At 36.3% G+C, this 18,627-nt stretch overlaps 2 protein-coding genes across 10 annotated transcripts in view; one reads left to right on the forward strand and one right to left on the reverse strand.

Annotated features, from left to right (window-relative positions):
• FAM149B1 (family with sequence similarity 149 member B1) overlaps positions 1–4,941 on the reverse strand; it is a 62,129-nt gene extending 57,188 nt beyond the window's left edge. For 5 of the 6 annotated variants that reach the window (XM_061180779.1, XM_061180809.1, XM_061180790.1 and 2 more), the window contains exons 1-2: positions 4,760–4,941; positions 701–805 (exon numbers count right to left, since the gene is read on the reverse strand). In XM_061180779.1, coding sequence (XP_061036762.1) covers positions 701–805; positions 4,760–4,806 — 152 coding nt within the window. In that variant the 5' untranslated portion in view covers positions 4,807–4,941. Of the gene's footprint in view, positions 1–700; positions 806–4,759 lie in introns of those variants that run through there. The other variant, XM_061180818.1, reaches the window with a different exon arrangement.
• A 109-nt stretch (positions 4,942–5,050) lies between these two features.
• Positions 5,051–18,627, forward strand: part of ECD (ecdysoneless cell cycle regulator) — a 42,656-nt gene continuing 29,079 nt past the window's right edge. For 3 of the 4 annotated variants that reach the window (XM_061180873.1, XM_061180899.1, XM_061180889.1), the window contains exons 1-9: positions 5,051–5,255; positions 6,490–6,707; positions 9,876–9,993; positions 12,144–12,231; positions 12,345–12,523; positions 13,469–13,661; positions 14,243–14,371; positions 16,664–16,792; positions 18,421–18,506. In XM_061180873.1, coding sequence (XP_061036856.1) covers positions 6,503–6,707; positions 9,876–9,993; positions 12,144–12,231; positions 12,345–12,523; positions 13,469–13,661; positions 14,243–14,371; positions 16,664–16,792; positions 18,421–18,506 — 1,127 coding nt within the window. In that variant the 5' untranslated portion in view covers positions 5,051–5,255; positions 6,490–6,502. Of the gene's footprint in view, positions 5,256–5,275; positions 5,454–6,489; positions 6,708–9,875; positions 9,994–12,143; positions 12,232–12,344; positions 12,524–13,468; positions 13,662–14,242; positions 14,372–16,663; positions 16,793–18,420; positions 18,507–18,627 lie in introns of those variants that run through there. The other variant, XM_061180880.1, reaches the window with a different exon arrangement.

The following is an 18,627-nucleotide window of genomic DNA, read 5'->3' on the forward strand; positions in this document are numbered from 1 at the left end:
TAAAGACATTTCAGAAATGTCTAGGAATTCACACAGAATAGTATGTGAACTTGTATGGCACTTTTAGTTTACCAAGCACTTTCACAGATATTAACCCCATTTTATCCTCACAACAACCTGGTGATGCAGAACTCAACCCCTTTTTTAAGACAAAGAGTCTGAGATTTAGTACTAGGTGTTGAAACTAGGTTTTATGACTGTAATTTTTCTATGATACCACATTGCTTCTCAGAACCCTCTGTGAAGTTACCGTATCCTCTATTTCTTAAAATAATAACTGCAGCTAATATTTACTCAGCATTTACTGTATTTTACCTCATTTATATTCACAACACCCTTTAAGAGATACTATTACCAGGTAAGTAACTTGCCCAATATTATTCAGCTAATAGATGACAAAACCAGGATTAAAAATCAGATCTGTGTGGATTCCTCCTGAGTCTCTGCTTTGTTTTTTTTTGTTTTTTTTTTTGAGTCTCTGCTTTTAACTACTTCATAATACTGCTTTTCAAAGGTTATAAAAATAAGTGTGTTTCCATTAGCTGTTCCAGAATGAAAGTTGAATGGTATTGAAAAAATGTGATAAAAATTCTTGTTTTGTTTCATTAGTACAAGGCTTGATACCAATCCTAAGGCAAAAAACCAAAACTTTTGCCATTATCAAGTGCAATAAGCAAACAAGTACACTTTTTGTTATTACCTTTGGGAACTTATGTCTTTTTCATGGGTGTCATTGGTAGAGGAGATTGCATCCAGCTGCTCTGGAAGGGGATGATGATTAAGAGCATGTTTTGTTATTCCTTTCCTGTGAAAGAGAAAAACAAAGTTATATTTCCTGTAAAGAAAAAATATATACTTTTCAGTAACTTGATCTACAAGTTAGTCGCCTACTTCTTGCTGTTCTGGAACTGCACTGTCCAATACAGCAGCCATTAATCACTAGCAGTTAAAATGTGGTCAGTTGGAAATGAGATGCACTTTAAGTGTAAAACACACAGGATTTCGAAGTCTTAGTACAACAAGAATGTACAATGTATCATTAATTATTTTATCTTGATTACATGTTAAAATGATAATATTCTGGATATATTTGGGTTAAACAAAATATATTCTTAAAATTAATTTCACTGCAAATTGAAAATATAATAAGGTATAACCACACACCTATTAGAACAGCTAAGATAAAATATGGTGATAACACTAAATGCAGATAAGGATATGGAGAAACTGGATTTCTCATACATTGCTGGCAGGAATGTAAAATGGTGCAGCCACTCTGGAATAATTTCAGTTTCTTATAAAACTAAACACGTGTGTTTATCATGAGACCTAGCCATTGCACTCTTGGGCATTGATCCCAGAGAAATGAAAATTTATGTTCACACAAAAAACTGTACACAAACGTTCACAGCAGCTTTATTTATAATTGAAAAAGTTTGGAACAACTGAAATGTTCTTTGACAGCTGAATAGTTAAACTTTGGTATATCTACACAACGGAATATGATTTAGCATAAAAAAGGAGTGAACTGATACATGCAACAACTTGGATGGATTTCAAGGGCATCATATTTAGTGAAAAAAGCCAGTCTCAAAAGGTTACATATACTATATGATTCCATTTATATTACATTCACAAATGACAAAACTATAGAGGTGGAGAAAAGATTCGTGGTTCCAGGGTATGGAGAAAGGAATGGATGTGACTGTAAAGGGATATATAAGGATGTTTCTTGGTGGTGATGGAACAGCTCTGTATCTCTATTGTACCGGTGGTTACATACATCTATAAATGAGACCAAATTGCATAGAACTATATATACATATATACAAAGGAGTGGATATAAAAATTGATGAAAACTGAATAAGGTTTATAGCCTAGTTAACAGTACTGTACCAATGTCTGTTTCCTGGCTTTGAAATTATATTATAGTTACGTAAGTTGTCATCATTGGGGGAATCTGGGTGAAGGGTTCATGGGACTATGTACTATTTTTGTAACTTCCTGTGAGTCCATAATTATTTCAAAATAAAGAGGTAAAAAAGTTAATTTCACCTGTTTCTACTATTTTTTTAATGTGACTACCTGAAAATTTTAAATTATATATGTGTTTTGTATTGTATTTCTATAGGACAGTACTGTTCTAGAGAGTTCAACATGTGCATTAGAATAAACTATGGGGTCAATTATTATATGTTCCAGTCCTAATCATCTACAATAGACTTTCCTTCCCCACAAAACTCTGTAGTCAAATAACATGATAGGTTAAACAAAGTTACACAGGTTTCTTTACAAGAGGTCTTCCCAGGGCTTTTAATATGCAAATGTATATTATAAATCTAATACTCTTGTTTCACAGGAAAGGAAAGTGAGGCATAGAGGGATTAAGTAACCTGCTTAAGGTCATATGGCTAGTAAGTAATGGAGCCAGGATTCAAATCCAAGTAGTTTGTTTGAGGCTTCTCAGAGCAAATGAATAGTTTGAGATTTTAGTAAATTGTACCATTTTTGTATATAAAGATAAAGACCTAGTCAGCAGAGCTTGTACTTTAAATTATTTTTCAAATGGTGGGGCTGGATTTGTGTAGAGCTATTTGTACTTCTCTCATTCAATGATTTTACAACCAAAAGCTTGTCTTTGAGACAGTGGCAGGGATCAGAAATGTGGATTCCAGCTATGAAATAGAAACTTAAAACATATTTTAGTCTGTCAGAGAAATTTGGTTATGAAGTGACAATTAGATAATACCAAAGAAATATTAAATTTAGCTTTGTGGTTACATAAGAAAATGTCTATAATTTTTAGAAATGCATAATGAAGTATATGGAGTGAAATGATAGTGTTTGGGGTTTTCCTTCCTTATTTCACAGAAGACAGACAGGCTGCAAAAAATATATAGATGAAAGATGAAGCAAATATATTAAAATTTTGATAACTGTTTAATGTAGGTGATGGGTAGGTCATTATATTATTCACTATACATTTGTGCTTGAGATTTACCATTTTTAAAATGTTAAGCTGTATATTTTATCCCAACCTCTTTTCAATATCTACAATTTGGAACTATTAGGGAGAAAACTAAAATTACTTCTTCAAAGCAAATTATCATAACACCTAAAGTAAAAATTACTTTTAATATACTGTTATTTAGATGCATATAATCTTCATTATCATCATTATTCACATTATTCTGACACTTCTAGAGAATCATCTTTTGGGAGAGTTATCTTTAGGGAGTATCAAGTCAACAATAGAGAACACGTAACATAACCATACTGGGTCAATAATTCTGGCCCAATAAGTGCTATCAACAGTTTTTTCCATAAATGGTATTTTTTTTTCACTCTCAGAATAGTCAGAATTAATTATAAAAGCAGATTTTTGGCTAAGCCCTGTTCCCTTTATTGGTAAATGACTTTCTTCTTCCTAGTTCCTAAAAAGCCTATTAACTGAATTGCTTCTGTGTCCTATCCTATTATTTAGTAGATAATAAGCTTCTGAAAGGCAAGGAAAGATCATAGACTGACTTTGTTTGTATGGCTATTGTACCAAGTAAAGGTGGGAAGGGACAAGGAAATTACCATTTACCGAGGACCTACTATGTGTCAAGCCCTATGCCATCACTTTAGGTATGCTTTTAGATAAGGTCTTATTCCTATATTACAGAAATGAAGGCTCAAAGATTTAGTAATTTGCCTAAAATTAACAAGGCTAGGAAAGAGTCTAAACAGAAACCCAGATGTGACTGAAGATACCATGCCTGTTAATTACCCTGTATAGTTAATATTTAATTAATAAATGTATGGTTGCTAAAATTACATAGTTTAGTGGAGGAAAAAAATTGGTACTTGGGGTTGAAAAACCCAAGCTCAAAACCTATTGGTTATATAATCTTAAGATGTGTACCTTTCTGATATTTCATCTGCTGAAAAACTAAAGATAATCATACCCATCTTACAGAGTTGTTAAGAGAATCAAGATGTGAAAGTCTTTTTGAAAGTGTAAAGCATTAATAAATGAATGACATTATCATTACTTCCTACATTATAACACTTCACTAGGGGTGGGAGGTGGGTCTTTAAGCAGGAAATATTTGCTGTCTAAAGTCTCAAAAGCAAAACTGATCCTCAAGGATTCTGACACTAAATTGCAGAGGTGGGGAGGCAGTATGTGTAATGGTTATGACCACAAGCTTCAAAACCAGATTGACAGCAGGTTTGTACTTCAGCTCCACCACCTTCTGGCTGTGTGATCTTTGGCATGCTACAATCTTTAAGTCTGGGATCTTTATCTGTAGAAAGTGCAAAATAATAGTTCCTATCTGGTCTCCTTATTGACAGGATTAAGTGAGCTAATGCATGTAAGCAGCTTTGCACTGTGCTTGGCACTAGACGTATTCAACTTCATTGTAGCACTCAGCTATTAATAGCTTCACGAGTTGTCAATGGTCATTGACACTGGGGCACGAAGCACTGCGGAAACTACAAAATGCCTTAGGAAACCCAGTCCCCGAGCTCAAGAAGTGCAAACCAAGAGGGCCAAGTCCTGGGACAGCACAGGTAACACGCCCTTAGCTGGAGATGGAGGTAGAAGGGGCAACGTCCGGCAAGGCTGGGAGGAGAGAATTCCGAAGAAAATTTTCTTTCCCTCGCCCTGGGAAAGGAAAAAGGAGCAAGGGACTGGTCAGGGAGGGTCCCCAGAGCGCCTGCGGCCCGCCTCGGCCTGGGCCGGGCTGGGGTGGCTGAGCAGTCCACTCACAGCTTTAAGTTCTGTGGCACCGCCTTCCGAGTGTATCTGGAGATCATCCTCCTCTTCCTCCTCAGGCGCGGCCGGGGCGGGTAAGCCAGGTTGGGGGCTTCTGGGCCTGGCCCTCCCGCCGGCTCCGGTTCGGCCCCCTCCCGCCACCTTCCGGCCCCGTCTCTTAGACTCCGGGCCGTCACTCCCCCAGGATCCCCACCTCCCTAGTCTTCCGCCCTCCTTGCTTCCCCGTGGAGCCGGAAGTGATGAAGGCACACGGGCACCCGCCTAATGCTCCCGCCGACGCGCAACAGGGACGACGCCCGGGGTTCCGAGGCTGAGCCGGTTTCTGACTTTCAGTTTCTTCTGGCTTCTGGTCCCAGACGAGCGTGTGGACCCAGTCTGAGCCAGGCTTTGGCTGCTACTGGCAGCTCCCGACCAGCTCACGTGGTAGGAGAGGCGACTGAGGAAAGCTGCCACAGCAGAGACTTGCCGGAGAGGCCCAGGCCCTAGAACCGTAAGCGGAATTGGCTTCATTTTGTTGGATGAAGGAGAGCGCCTAGTCTGAGTAAAAAACCCTAGACTCCAAGTCAGGCCTCTGCTGCTTGGTTGCTTCTCTTGCTGTGCTCCCGGTTTTCTCATATGTACAGTGTGGAGTTAGCCTGAGTGATCTCAAAGCCCCTTCTAGTCCTGACACTAAGTTCTTCATAATAAGGTGTGTTTGGCATTATGGGTGGGTGGGTAGTTAGCATCTGTCTACCTGGGTTAAAAGGCCAAATGATGATTTGGACAGAAAGTAGCGAATGAGTGTCTGGATAGAAGATGCAAGTTCCTCTCGACCTCGTTTTACTAGTCCGTTAGAAAAACAAGTCTAAAAATCGAATTGCAGCCGTAAAGTAGATAATCCAAAACAGTGTCTTCCTTTACCAAGCCTCACCTGGAAGCAATAGTGAGCTAGTACTTTTGTTTGTAAGGGGAACCCTTAGAAAATAGTTATTTACCACGTCCTAATATACCAAAGCTATATACCCTTTGAGACCTGAGAAGGGGGAAGATTTAGGATAGATAGTTGTAGGATCAAGAGCCATGGGCAGATTATTTGGGGGTGAAATGATAGGGCATGAATGTTTTGTAGTTTTGAATTCCTCTATGCCATACAATGGGAGAGATTTAATTCTGCAGAGTAAGGGAGATTGCTTTTCAGAAAATTTAAATAACAAAAATTTAAACTAGGGACGGATTATAGAGATGATACAGTAACAGTCTCATTCTACAATTAAGGAAAAAGCCCCAGGAAGAAAGTGAAATGCCCAGAATAACACAACTGGGACTACTGGCGGAACTGGGACTTGTGATAGTGTTTCAAAAGATGTTATTGCAGTGTTTCTAAAAGTGTGTTATACACACCACTGCTAGTGCAAGGGCAAACAGTTTTTATTTTATTCTTACATACTTATTAGTTAATTTGAGAATGTGGTACTGTATTTCCATTTATTGTATTATACCAAAAGTTCCTTTAATCGTAAGTATAACAATGTCATTAAAAGAATGTTAAATAAAAAAGAAAAAAAGAATGTTAAATAAATGTTATTATAGTTGGTATGTGGTCAAGGCAAAAATCATGTTGATGGTATGGGGATAACTGAATTTTGGGAAACAACGTTAATGGAATTGCCTAGCATAGTTCAGGGAATGGGATATTACTTCTACATTATTCTATATGGTTTATATTATTGAAACTTTAAATGTAGCTTTCAAAGAAGAATGGAGGAAAATATGAAGTTTGCTACAGTGGAAGACACTGTAGAATACCGCCTGTTCCTGATACCAGAGGAACCAACGGACCCAGAAGAACACAGAGAGATTCTTCAAAAGTACATTGAGAAGATAATGACCCAGTTTGCACCTATGCTGGTCCCCTATATCTGGCAGAATCAGCCTTTCAATCTCAAATATAAACCTGGGAAAGGTAAGGCTCTTTTGCTTATTTTGCTTTGATATGTGTGACTTTTAATGTCATTCTGACAACAGTGATGTATAATAGTCCACAGTTCATTCAGTGTTAGGAGATTTTTTTTTTAATTAATTTATTTTTGGCTGTGTTGGGTCTTCGTTGCTGCGCGCGGGCTTTCTCTAGTTGTGGTGAGCAGGGGCTACTCTTCGTTGCGGTGCTCGGGCTTCTCATTGCGGTGGCTTCTCTTGTTGCGGAGCACGGGCTCTAGGTGCGTGGGCTTCGGTAGTTGTGGCATGCGGGCTCAGTAGTTGTGGCTCGTGGGCTCTAGAGCGCAAGCTCAGTAGTTGTGGCACACGGGCTTAGTTGCTCCGTGGCATGTGGGATCTTACCAGACCAGGAATTGAACCCGTGTCCCCTGCATTGGCAGGCAGATTCTGAACCACTGAGCCACCAGGGAAACCCTGTCAGGAGATTTATATCCTGAACTTTTTATGGTGTTTGCCTCTATTCAGTTAAGCCGTTGAACTTAAAAAAAATTTTTTTTAATTCATGTTGATGAATGCTTTCTCATAGTCATTATCTTAGGAACTAATATATATTCAACATTATTAAGCCATGGCTCTTCTTTTGAACTTTAATTACTATGCCATAACGTATCTAGGTACCTATACTAAACAGGTTCAGGCGTCTGGCTTCCTTAACCATAGTTCTTTTAGCTGTTATTCTGTATTCCTCAGTCTTGATAGTATGTTTACTAGGCTGCCTTTCACATAGTTGTTTTGGTAAGGATCTAAGAGTGGCTCTGCTTGGCTTATAAAGAGAAATAATTGAGCTAAATGACTATTATTTGCCACTCGGAAGCATTTTGAGGTTCCTTCACTGCTTCCCTGTATTGTCAGTGCTTGAGATCTGACCTCTGGCCAAATATGGTACTTTGTCCTGTCATTTCTTATAACTTTACTAGAATGAATCATGGATAGGTGACCAAGGCTCTACTCATGCAGTGACTTCTGTGGGGTCTTATTTCAGATCAGGAGCCTGGCATCTTATGATACCATCATTCTGGCTCTCAATTTAGTGCTTATCTGTTTCCTTTTGGCTAGCAGTTGCCAAATGCAAAACGTTAATTTTATTAAACGCCTATTCACTGAAACACGTGATGTTTATTGGCAAGAACACTGTCCCATTAGCACAGCCAAAACCAATTCCCTACCTTTTTTCTAGAAAATCATTTTTACACAGTGTTTTCTTGTCTTGCTTAATGGGATTGCTAGCCACCTAGTTATCAAGCTTGTTAGTAATTCAGAATCATCTTCAACTCCTCACTTCACCATGTTCAGTCAGGCACTAAATCCTAGTGTGATTACTCCTAAAATATGACCCCTCTCTACATCTGTTTGGCTGCAGTCTAGGCCCCCTTGATCTCTTCATCTGGAAGACTACAGTAGCCACCTAACTAACCTCTCTGGTTCCAGTGTCTGCAGTTCCTGACACTGTTGCCAGTTACCTTTGTAAAACACAAATTTGATCATGTCACTCTCCTGCCTAACATCCTTCAGCAGTTCCTCATTGCTTCTGGATGAAATTCAAATTGAAGTTTAATATGTAAGGTAGATAAAAATAGACACCCTAACTGGAGCTTCTATACTTGATGAAACTTGGGAGATCTGGAGTAGGGAGAAGAGTTGGTTGGGCAGTTCTTCCCACCTGTTTGGGGTTTTCTTTTGCCATGGTAGCTCTTGAGACACTCCGCAGTACACTTGTTTGACCTTTATTCTGTTAATATGGTATATTACATTGGTTGGTTTTCTTGTGTCAAATCATCCTTGCATTCCAGGAATAAATCCCACTGGGTCATGGTGTACAGTCCTTTTAATGTGTTGTTGAATTCAGTTTGCTAGTGTTTTGTTGAGGATTTCTGCATCATTATTCATCAGGGGTATTGGTCTGTAGTTTTCTTGTATTGTCTTTGTCTGACTTTAATATTAGGGTAAAGCTGGCCTCATAAAATGAGTTTGGGAATGTTTCCTCCTCTTCAGTTTTTTTGTAAGAGTTTGAGGGGGATTGATGTTAATTCTTCTTTAAATGTTTGGTAGAGTTCTCCAGTGAAGTCATCTAATCCTGGGCTTTTCTTTGTGCAGAAGTTTCTGATTACTAATTCAATTTCCTTACTAGTTATAGATCTGTTCAGATTTTCTACTTCTGCACAATCCAGTCTTGATAATTTGTGTGTTTCCAGGCATTTATGCATTTCTTCTAAGTTATCCAATTTGCTGATGTACAATTGTTCATAGTGTTCTCTTATAGTCCTCTTTATTTCTGTGGCATAGGTTGTAATATACCCTCTTTCATTTCTGATTTTAGTTATTTGCATCTTTTCTCTTTTTTCTTAGTTAATCTAACTAATGTTTTGTCAATTTTGTTGATCTTTTAAACAAACCAACTCTGTTTAATTGATTTTTTAAATATTGTTTTTCTATTCTCTATTTCATTTATCTCTGCTCTAATCTTCATTATTTCCTTCCTTTAGCTGTGAGTTTAGTTTGTTCTTCTTTTTCTAGTTTCTTAAGATATAAAGTTAGGTTGTTGATTTGAGTTCTTTTATAACTATAAACTTCCTCTTAGCACTGCTTTCACTGCATCCCATCTGTGTGGCATGTTGTGTTTTTGTTTTCATTTGTCTCAAGATATTGTCTAATTTCCCTTGTGATTTCTTCTTTGACCCATTGGCTGTCTGAGTGTCTTGTTTAAGTTCTACATATTTTTGGATAATGCACTTGTTTGAAAATTTCTGCTGATATTCCCAGAACACTCTATTGTCTGTCATGCCTCTGTGTTTTTGCACATGCACATGTTCTCTCTTTCTGGAAAACCTACTTCTGGTCATTCCTCCGATGAATGTAGCTCAGATATCACATACTTTATGCTCACATAGCCCTCAGTGTATACCTCTGTTCATCATCTTGTTTTGTGATGCTTGGTTGTCTATCTCCTGTTGTCTAGACCCTAAGCTCCTCAAGAATAAGCTTCTTGTATCTTGTTCAGGATTGCAACCCCAGCTCCCAGTATAGTACCTGGAGCATAGCCAGTCAATAAATGTTTGTTTAATTGAATGATTACTTGTACTTCTATTTGCACTGGTATATTTATTTGGTTATATGATTGGTTTTCTCTTGTTTTTAGGAGGTGTTCCTGCTCATATATTTGGCATGACAAAGTTTGGAGATAACATTGAGGATGAATGGTTTATTGTTTATGTAGTAAAGCAAATTACAAAGGAATTTCCAGAGTTAGTAGCAAGGTATTACAGCTTTATTAATAATTCTAAAGGAATTCTGTTATTGAAAATGACTACATTTTTATCCATTTAGTAGTATTTTTTTCTGTAGTCTGGTGGAAATTGTGCAAACTTGGGATGTAGATTTTAAACGTGACTTCTGTATTTTCTTCCTTTTCTCTTGTGACTTCCTTTTCTTGAAGAAGAATTAAAGAATCATTTGAGAGTTCAACTTCAAAAAAATTTCAAACAAAACCTGCTTATTTTAGATTTTCTCTTTTTCTTCTTGTTATGAAAGAACAAATACACATGGTAAATAAAATTCAAACAATACAAAAGGGTATACTGCTCTGACTTCCCAAAAGTAATCACCATCAAATTTCTTGTGTCTTTAAAAAAAGAAATTCATCTATAGATATACATATTTCACAGATTTCTTTACTATGTCTTCCTCTATTAGACTATAGCTATATTTTATGAGAAATCATATACAGAAGAAATTTAAAGAGAAATCAGTGTGCGATTTTATGGATAGGAAGCAAAGTAGATGATAGTGCATTCTAATTCAGTGTTTAAAATAGGAATGAATAATTCTCTGTAATTCCCAAGTTTTGCCAGCAGAGGGCGCTTCACCCACTTAACATATGTCCTAGTTTTCCTCATCAGCCCCCAAATTCTGGTCTTCTATCCACCCAGTCTTTTCCCCAGCAGAACAAAAAGAAAAAAACAACAACAATTTTGGAAACTTGTTATTATGTCAAAATTTCAGGCATACATAAAAGTAGAGAGATGGGTACCTTCACGTACCCATTACCCAGCTTCAGTAATTATCAACTCCTGGTGATTCTTATTTCATTTACTTCCTTCCCCACTCCCCCATCACATAGCAAGATTATTTTAAAACAAATCTCCAGTATTATGCCATTTGATTTTTAAATACTTCAGGATGTAAATCCAAGAGATAACAAACACTACTGTTACCATACCTACAAATACATAGCAATAATTTCTTAATGAATGATAGAATTTTAAATGAACAGACACAAAAATAGTAGTTTCTATCTTTACTAGGATAATAAGAAGGGGGCAATACCTTTCATGTGCTGATTCTGATTTTTATACATGTAATGATGGTTCATACCTACACACTAGGCCTCTAAAGCTCTTTAATAGACATCTACTGTCTTGTCGGGGTTTTTTTAAAAATTAGAAAAAGGAAGAAGTTTTTCCTCTATGTCTCTGCCAGATTAATATTCCTAAAGTAGAGCTCGAACCATTTTACTACGCTACTCTAAAACCTTTCATTCATTTTGTCTATAAAATTAAACTCATTCTCATTGATTCTGCCAACATTTAAAGCTCTTCACAAAATGATATAACTATGCTTTTCTAGTCTTGTTCTTTACTCGTCATTCTTCAAATATCTGCCTTAAATTGCTACCTCCATGGTTTTGCTTATGCTCTTCGCTCCCCCAAGAACATCTCTCCTTTTCTCTGTATATTGTATCTCCACCCATTAAAAGTGAAAAAAATCTAGAACAGTATATATAATATGCTACCTTTTGTGCGACAAGAGAAGAAAGAATTTATATTCCTATTGGCTGGATTACACATAAGCAAACTCTAGAGGGATAAACAAGAAATAACAATGGTAGAGGGGTTGGGCATATAGATACAAAAGCAGGAAGGAGACTTTTTCATTGTATAACTTTTTATGTATTTTTTAAAAGTTTTAACCATGTGACTGTATTACCTATTCAGAAATTTAAATTTTTAAAAAATGATGCAAATGAGGCAAAACAAAATTATCTTTCAAGGTCCAATAATACCTCCTCCATAAAGGTTTTCCTAATCTTGGCTATATGTGATTTTTTTTTTCTTTTGAAACCCCATAGTACTTTATATATTTTCCATATTTTTTCTATTGTTATTTATTTATGTACTTATTTTTCTCTCCTTATCACCCTCACCTAAGGAATTCCTCCTTACAATCTTAGAGTCTCCTTCAGTGCTTAATGGTATCTTAAACATTTTGCTTAATTATAGAAATCTACACATGGTACATACTCATATATTTACTAAGATGAAGGAGAAAATGTATTAGAACAAATCTGTTTGATTATTAGCAAATATGTGCTTTTTTGAATATAAAGTTAGAACTTCTTTTGCATTAGGATTGAAGACAATGACGGTGAATTCTTGTTAATAGAAGCTGCTGACTTTCTCCCTAAATGGTTGGATCCTGATAATAGTGCCAATAGGGTAAGTATATCCAAGTGTGGAAAATCTACAAAGGTGAAATCATGTTGCAACATTTTCATATGCACCGAGAGTTTGTCACTGCCTGGTATGAAAATTAAAACATCATTTTGCAGGTGTTTTTCCATCATGGGGAGTTATGCATTATTCCTGCACCAAAGAAACCTGAAGCAGTATCCTGGTTACCCACCACAGTCCAAACAATCTCACAAGCACTGAATATAATCTCAACACACCCAGAAAAAATTTTGGCTTCAGAATCTATACGAGCTGCTGTGAATAGACGCATCAGAGGGTAAGAAAAATAACGCTTTCATTGCTAGTCAGGGAGCCTTTTGATTTCATGTCGCTCAAGTCTTCTGTTGAATCTGGAATTTCTTTCACCTAGATTAATGCTAATTTTCATGCTGTCTTCATCCTTTGTGAAATTGACCAACAAATTAAACTTACGTGTTTTAAAATCAAGAAACAGATGTATCTTTTAATATCCATTTAAAAGTGTCATAGGCCCAATATTTTTGCATTTGTTTACCTTAGATATTATGGCTAAGTATTATGTAGATCCATAGATAGAAATTTTCAGACCTTTAGAAATGAAAACTTAAGTGAGCACAATTGTGTTCAGGCTTTTTCTGTGGTTCTGGGTGTATATATGGGATTCTTTGACCTAGGTGGAGCACCTTAGGCTCTATTCAGAAGAGAATACCTTAGTCTAATAACATACTAATTCAGCCATTCAAATTTGAGTACCTATTAAATGTTTAGCACCATTCAGGTCTTAACAGTATTAAACATCTCTTTTAGCTTCGCTTCAGTACACTTTGTACCATTTTTTAGGAGAATAAATTCTGATTTTATTTTTTATTGGACCACCTTAATCCCTTTTCTTTATTTTCCATTTCTTCCCACTTTTTCTGTCTCTCTTCCTTCCTGTAGTCTTTAGTATATACAGTATCTTTTTTTTTTTAATTAATTAATTTTTTTGACCACGTGGCTTGCAGGATCTTAGTTCCCCGACTGGGGATTGATCCTGGGCGCTGGCAGTGAAAGTGCCAAATCCTAACCACTGGACTGCCAGGGAATTCCCTACAGTATCTTTATCTTCACCTCTCTTGTCACTGTTTCCATCTCACTCTTGATGAACCAAGACAAGATAAAATGTTAAGGGGGAAGTAAATGGTATAAGAATCCTAGATGTTTACATATCATAAAATAAAAATAATTATGTTACCTGTCACAGATACCCAGAAAAAATTAAAGCCTCCCTTCATCAAGCACACTGCTTCCTTCCAGCCGGCATTGTAGCAGTGCTAAAGCAGCACCCCAGATTGGTGGCTGCAGGAGTCCAGGCATTTTACCTGCGGGACCCCATTGACCTGCGAGCCTGTCGTATATTCAAGACATTCTTGCCTGAAACACGAATAATGACTTCGGTAAGCTAGTTCTCTTGGTCATTTAGTTTCTCTCACTGGAAATAAAATTGAACATTATTTAATTGTTCACTAGAAAAAAATCGGAAATATTCTGTTTCCTCATAGCAAGTTAATATACATTTTTAAATTTTTTCTTTTCTCCCATCCAGGGGAGGAAGAGTGTAAGAGACCTGACTCCTTATTTTATATCTCAATGTTTCCTAGCTATTTCTGACCATATTTTCCCTATTTGAGTAGTTATATCCTCTTAACAATAAAACATTTCATTTCTTCCAGAGAATTAAGAATTATTCTATATCATCCACCCACCAAAATTGCTGTGTAATGTAACTAATGATTTGAATTACCTTAGTGATAACTAAATATAGACAAGTGAAGGTAAATTTTATGGGTATGTGAATTACATCTCCGTAAAGCTGTTACTAAAAAATGTAGGCAGTAAATAGGTTGAATCTTCTTTGCATTTATATGAATATGAAGCTCATAAATGAAGTTACTATGAAGTTATTATTAACTATGAAATGATATTCAAATTTTTAATTTCAGGAAAAGACTCACATATTTTGTGCCCCAATGTCCAGGTCACTTTCACTAAATGTCTGTATGCACAGTTGGTGCAACAAAGGTTTGTGCCAGACCTGCGGAGTGGATACAAGCTGCCTCCTCCATCTCATCCCCAATACCGAGCCCACGAATTGGGCATGAAGTTGGTAATGTTAAACCAGAAAATTTTATTTTCTTCCTTTATGTCAAAGGGCTCTTAAGAGAATAATGACAGAGCATAGAAATCTAGATATATACCCTATTAATGTGAGAATGTAGTAAAATGTGGCATTTCAAATAAGAAGGAAAAGTGGATTATTCAGTAAGTGATGATAAAACTGTGAAGCCATCTGAAAAATTAAAGTTGATTACCTCACACCTATGCCAAAATAAATTCCAGTTGGACCAAATATTTAAATGAAAAAAACGAAACCATAAAATTTGAAAGAAAACATAGGAAAACTTTTGAAAATCTGAGTAGAAAAGGCCTTTCTAAGCATGACTTGAAACTAGAAACTGTGAAAGAAAAGATTGATAAATTCGATAATATAAAAATTAAGCATTTCTGTATGAAAAAAACATAAATATAGTCAAAAGACAGTAAACCTGGTGAAAGTGTAAAATATATTTGCCACTTATTTATTTATTTAAATTTATTTTATTTTTGGCTGTGTTGGTTCTTCGTTGCTGCGCGCAGGCTTTCTCTAGTTGTGGCGAGCAGGGGCTACTGTTCGTTGCGGTGCATGGGCTTGTCATCGCGGTGGCTTCTTGTTGTGGGCTGTAGGTGCGCAGGCTTCAGTAGTTGTGGCACACGGGCTTCAGTAGTCGTGGCATACGGGCTTCAGTAGTTGTGGCGCATGGGCTTCAGTAGTTGTGGCTCGCGGGCTCTAGAGCCAGGCTTAGTAGTCGTGGTGCACGGGCTTAGTTGCTCTGCGGCATGTGGGATCTTCCCAGACCAGGGCTCAAACCCGTGTCCCCTGCATTGGCAGGCGGATTCTTAACCACTGCGCCACCAGGGAAGCCCTATATTTGCAGTTTAAATGACAAAGAGTAAAAAAACTAGTAAATGACGAAAGTTGATTTATCTAATATATAGCATTCCCACAATTCAATATGAAAAAAAAGTACTAATCAATCAAAAAATGATCAGAAACCATTAACAGTCCACAGAAAAAGAAATACAAATGATTTTTATGAAAAATGTTGACACTTGCTCATAATAAAAGAAATGCAGTTTAAAGCTACAAAATAGTGTTTTTCACCATTTGATTGCCAAGTGTCCATAAGCTTGATGATATATACTGGGTTTGTAAAAATACATAAAGAGGTACCCTCAAACATTATCGATAGGAATATAAGTTGAATCAGTCTCTTAGAACAGTTTGTCACTTTCCATAGCATTTAAAATGTACAAACCCTTCTGCTCAGCATTTTCACTTCCAGAAATCTATCCTCCATATATTTTACTTGTGCACAAAGACGTAGGAGGATACTCATGAAAGCATTGTTTATAGTAGCAGAAGATTGGAAACTACCGAAATGTCTGTTAGTAGAGGAGTAGTTGGATAAATTATGGTCTATCCATGAAGTGGGATGGATAAATTTATATATGCTCATATGAAATGATCTCCAAGGTATATCACTAAGTGAAAAGCAAGGTTCAGAGCACTGTGTATGTTGCCATTTAGTGATAAAAGGGATGGAGTAGGAGGATGTACATATGCAGACACACACATATCTGCTTGAGTGCATAGATTACTTCTGAAAGGATATGTAAGGAATTGGTGACAGTAGTTTTCTCTAGAGTGATCAGGGAAGCCCCCTATTAGAATTATTTTGCCATGTGCATTTATTATATTTTTTAGCCAAAGTACTCTTAAAATGAAGTGATTCCCTCCCTTTACTATGCCTGAGACTATGTTTAATTCATTTATAATTCTGTTAGACAAGAAACCTTTTGCAAGCCTTTTTTCTTTTTTTTGTGAATTTTATTTTATTTTTATACAGCAGGTTCTTATTAGTTATCTATTTTATACATATTAGTGTATATATGTCAATCCCAATCTCCCACTTCATCCCACCACCACCCCCCACTTACCCCCTGCCCCCCGCTTTCCCTGCTTGGTGTCCATACGTTTGTTCTCTACATCTGTGTCTCTATTTCTGCCTTGCAAGCCTTTTTTAAGCAAACAAGAAATAAGTTTAAATTTCTAGTTATTTAATTAGTGAGAAAAGAAATCTCTTTGAGGAGGATAAGAATCTTTGTTTTGTATTATTTGCTTCCCCTTTATAATTTTTAATAATCTGTAGAGATTAAGAAACTTGGAAATAAAGTCAGATTTATTTTTCCTAAAATTCAAAAAGTGTTATAAATGTCCACATAGCCATGTGTCCAACCACCTAGTTCTTGAGTGTGGTTAAATGGAAAGAATAATAAAAATTCTATCTTTTCCATCTAGGCTCATGGATTTGAGATCTTATGCTCCAAATGTAGCCCACATTTTTCTGACGCCAAGAAATCTCTTGTGACTACCTCACCGCTCTGGGCTGGCTTCCTTGAAAGTCTGAAAAAGAATGATTACTTTAAGGTAGGACTTGCAATGCATTTTTTAAATTGGACAATCAAAGTCAAGCCAGTGATTTAAAGTCCTATGTCCATATTTAATGTGTGACATAATTGTAGGAACTAGAGTTAAAAGGGACCATTCTAGCTTGGTGTTAAGGAGGGAGTGTCTATAAACTGTTTCCAATATTTTAGAAAAAATAAAACATCTATATAAAGTGATAAAAGTTATTATTTGTATCAGATGAACAACTTGCACAAATCTATAAAGCAAACATGAAGACACGAAATAGAAAAGTTAGCAAAGACATGGATTAAAAAATTTACATGACCTAAATGGGAAGGAAATCCAAAAAAGAGGGGATATGTGTATACGTATGGCTGATTCACTTTGCTGTACAGCAGAAACTGACACAGCAGTGTAAAGCAACTCTACTCCAAAAAAAAAAAATTGCAAAAAGACAACTAGTAAATTTCTCTTAAAATATTCACTCTCACAAGTAGTAAAGATAACCATATTAACATAATAATAAATACTGTTTTTCACATATGTAAAAAGGATATGAATGATATTCAGTGCTGTTGAGAATATAGTGAAAATAATACACCTATACATTGCTGATAACATCGTAATAGTTAGAACCTTAACTGGGAAGTAATTTGATAGTGTATTCCAAGAACTATAGAAAGGTTCAAACTTGGAACCTTCAATTTAAATCATCTACTTTGGGCTTCCCTGGTGGTACGGTGGTTAAGAATCCGCCTGCCAATGCAGAGGACACGGGTTTGAGCCCTGGTCCGGGAGGATCCCACATGCCGCGGAGCAACTAAGCCGGTGTGCCACAACTACTGAGTTTGTGCTCTAGATCCCACGAGCCACAACTACCAAGCCCGCGCACCTGGAGCCCATGCTCCACAAGAGAAGCCACCGCAGTGAGAAGCCCGCGCAACCAATGCAACCAAAAATAAATAATAAATAAATTAATTTTTTTTAAAATAAAAATAAATCATCTACTTTAAGGAAACATCCAAGAAGTAGAAAAGTCCTTAAGAATATGATGATTTTAAAGACTGTGTAGTGGTATGGAAAACTGCTTATATTATAGTATATTTTTTTAAGAATATAAAATATTAAGTATGAATGCCACCATAAACATGCATGTGAAAGATAGAAATGGTAGTTAAGGTGGGATTATGCTACTTTTTGGCTCGATTTGTACTTTGTTTTATACATTAATTACTAGTTAATCAATTATTTCTTAATAATGAGTTAAATAATAGAATAACTTGTTAAATTATTAACAAATAATTACTTGTTATTTGTTATAATATATATATTATATATAATAATAAATTATTTGTTATCTTAATAATGAGTTAAATAATAGAAAATGATAGAAAACCTTCCAAATTGGAAAGAGGCCCTTAATGGTGAAAAGGATGAGGGACCGCTACATTTAACCTAGTCCCTTTTTTGAAGAAACTGGAGCCCAAACAGGTGCATCAATGACAAAACAGGGACTAGGACTCAGGCCTCATGATTTTTGAACAACATATTATATCGTACACTGCCTCCCTGAAAGTTGATGGTGAGCAGGTTATTTTAATGATACCATATATATAATGTTCTGATGGGCATTATTTTTTTTTTAGGGACTGATAGAAGGTTCTGCTCAGTACCAGGAAAGGCTAGAAATGGCAGAGAACTACTTCCAACTCTCCATAAACCGGCCAGAAAGGTGAGTTTATTGCTACCTGAACAGATTGATAACTTGCCAGAAGTTAAGGAGTTACTTTTGAGATAGTTGCAGATGTTGGAGTTTCCATATTTAAACAGTTAATGGCCAGGCTCATGACTAC

Source organism: Eubalaena glacialis, chromosome 1, assembly GCF_028564815.1.
Source record: "Eubalaena glacialis isolate mEubGla1 chromosome 1, mEubGla1.1.hap2.+ XY, whole genome shotgun sequence".
Classification (NCBI taxonomy): domain Eukaryota; kingdom Metazoa; phylum Chordata; class Mammalia; order Artiodactyla; family Balaenidae; genus Eubalaena; species Eubalaena glacialis.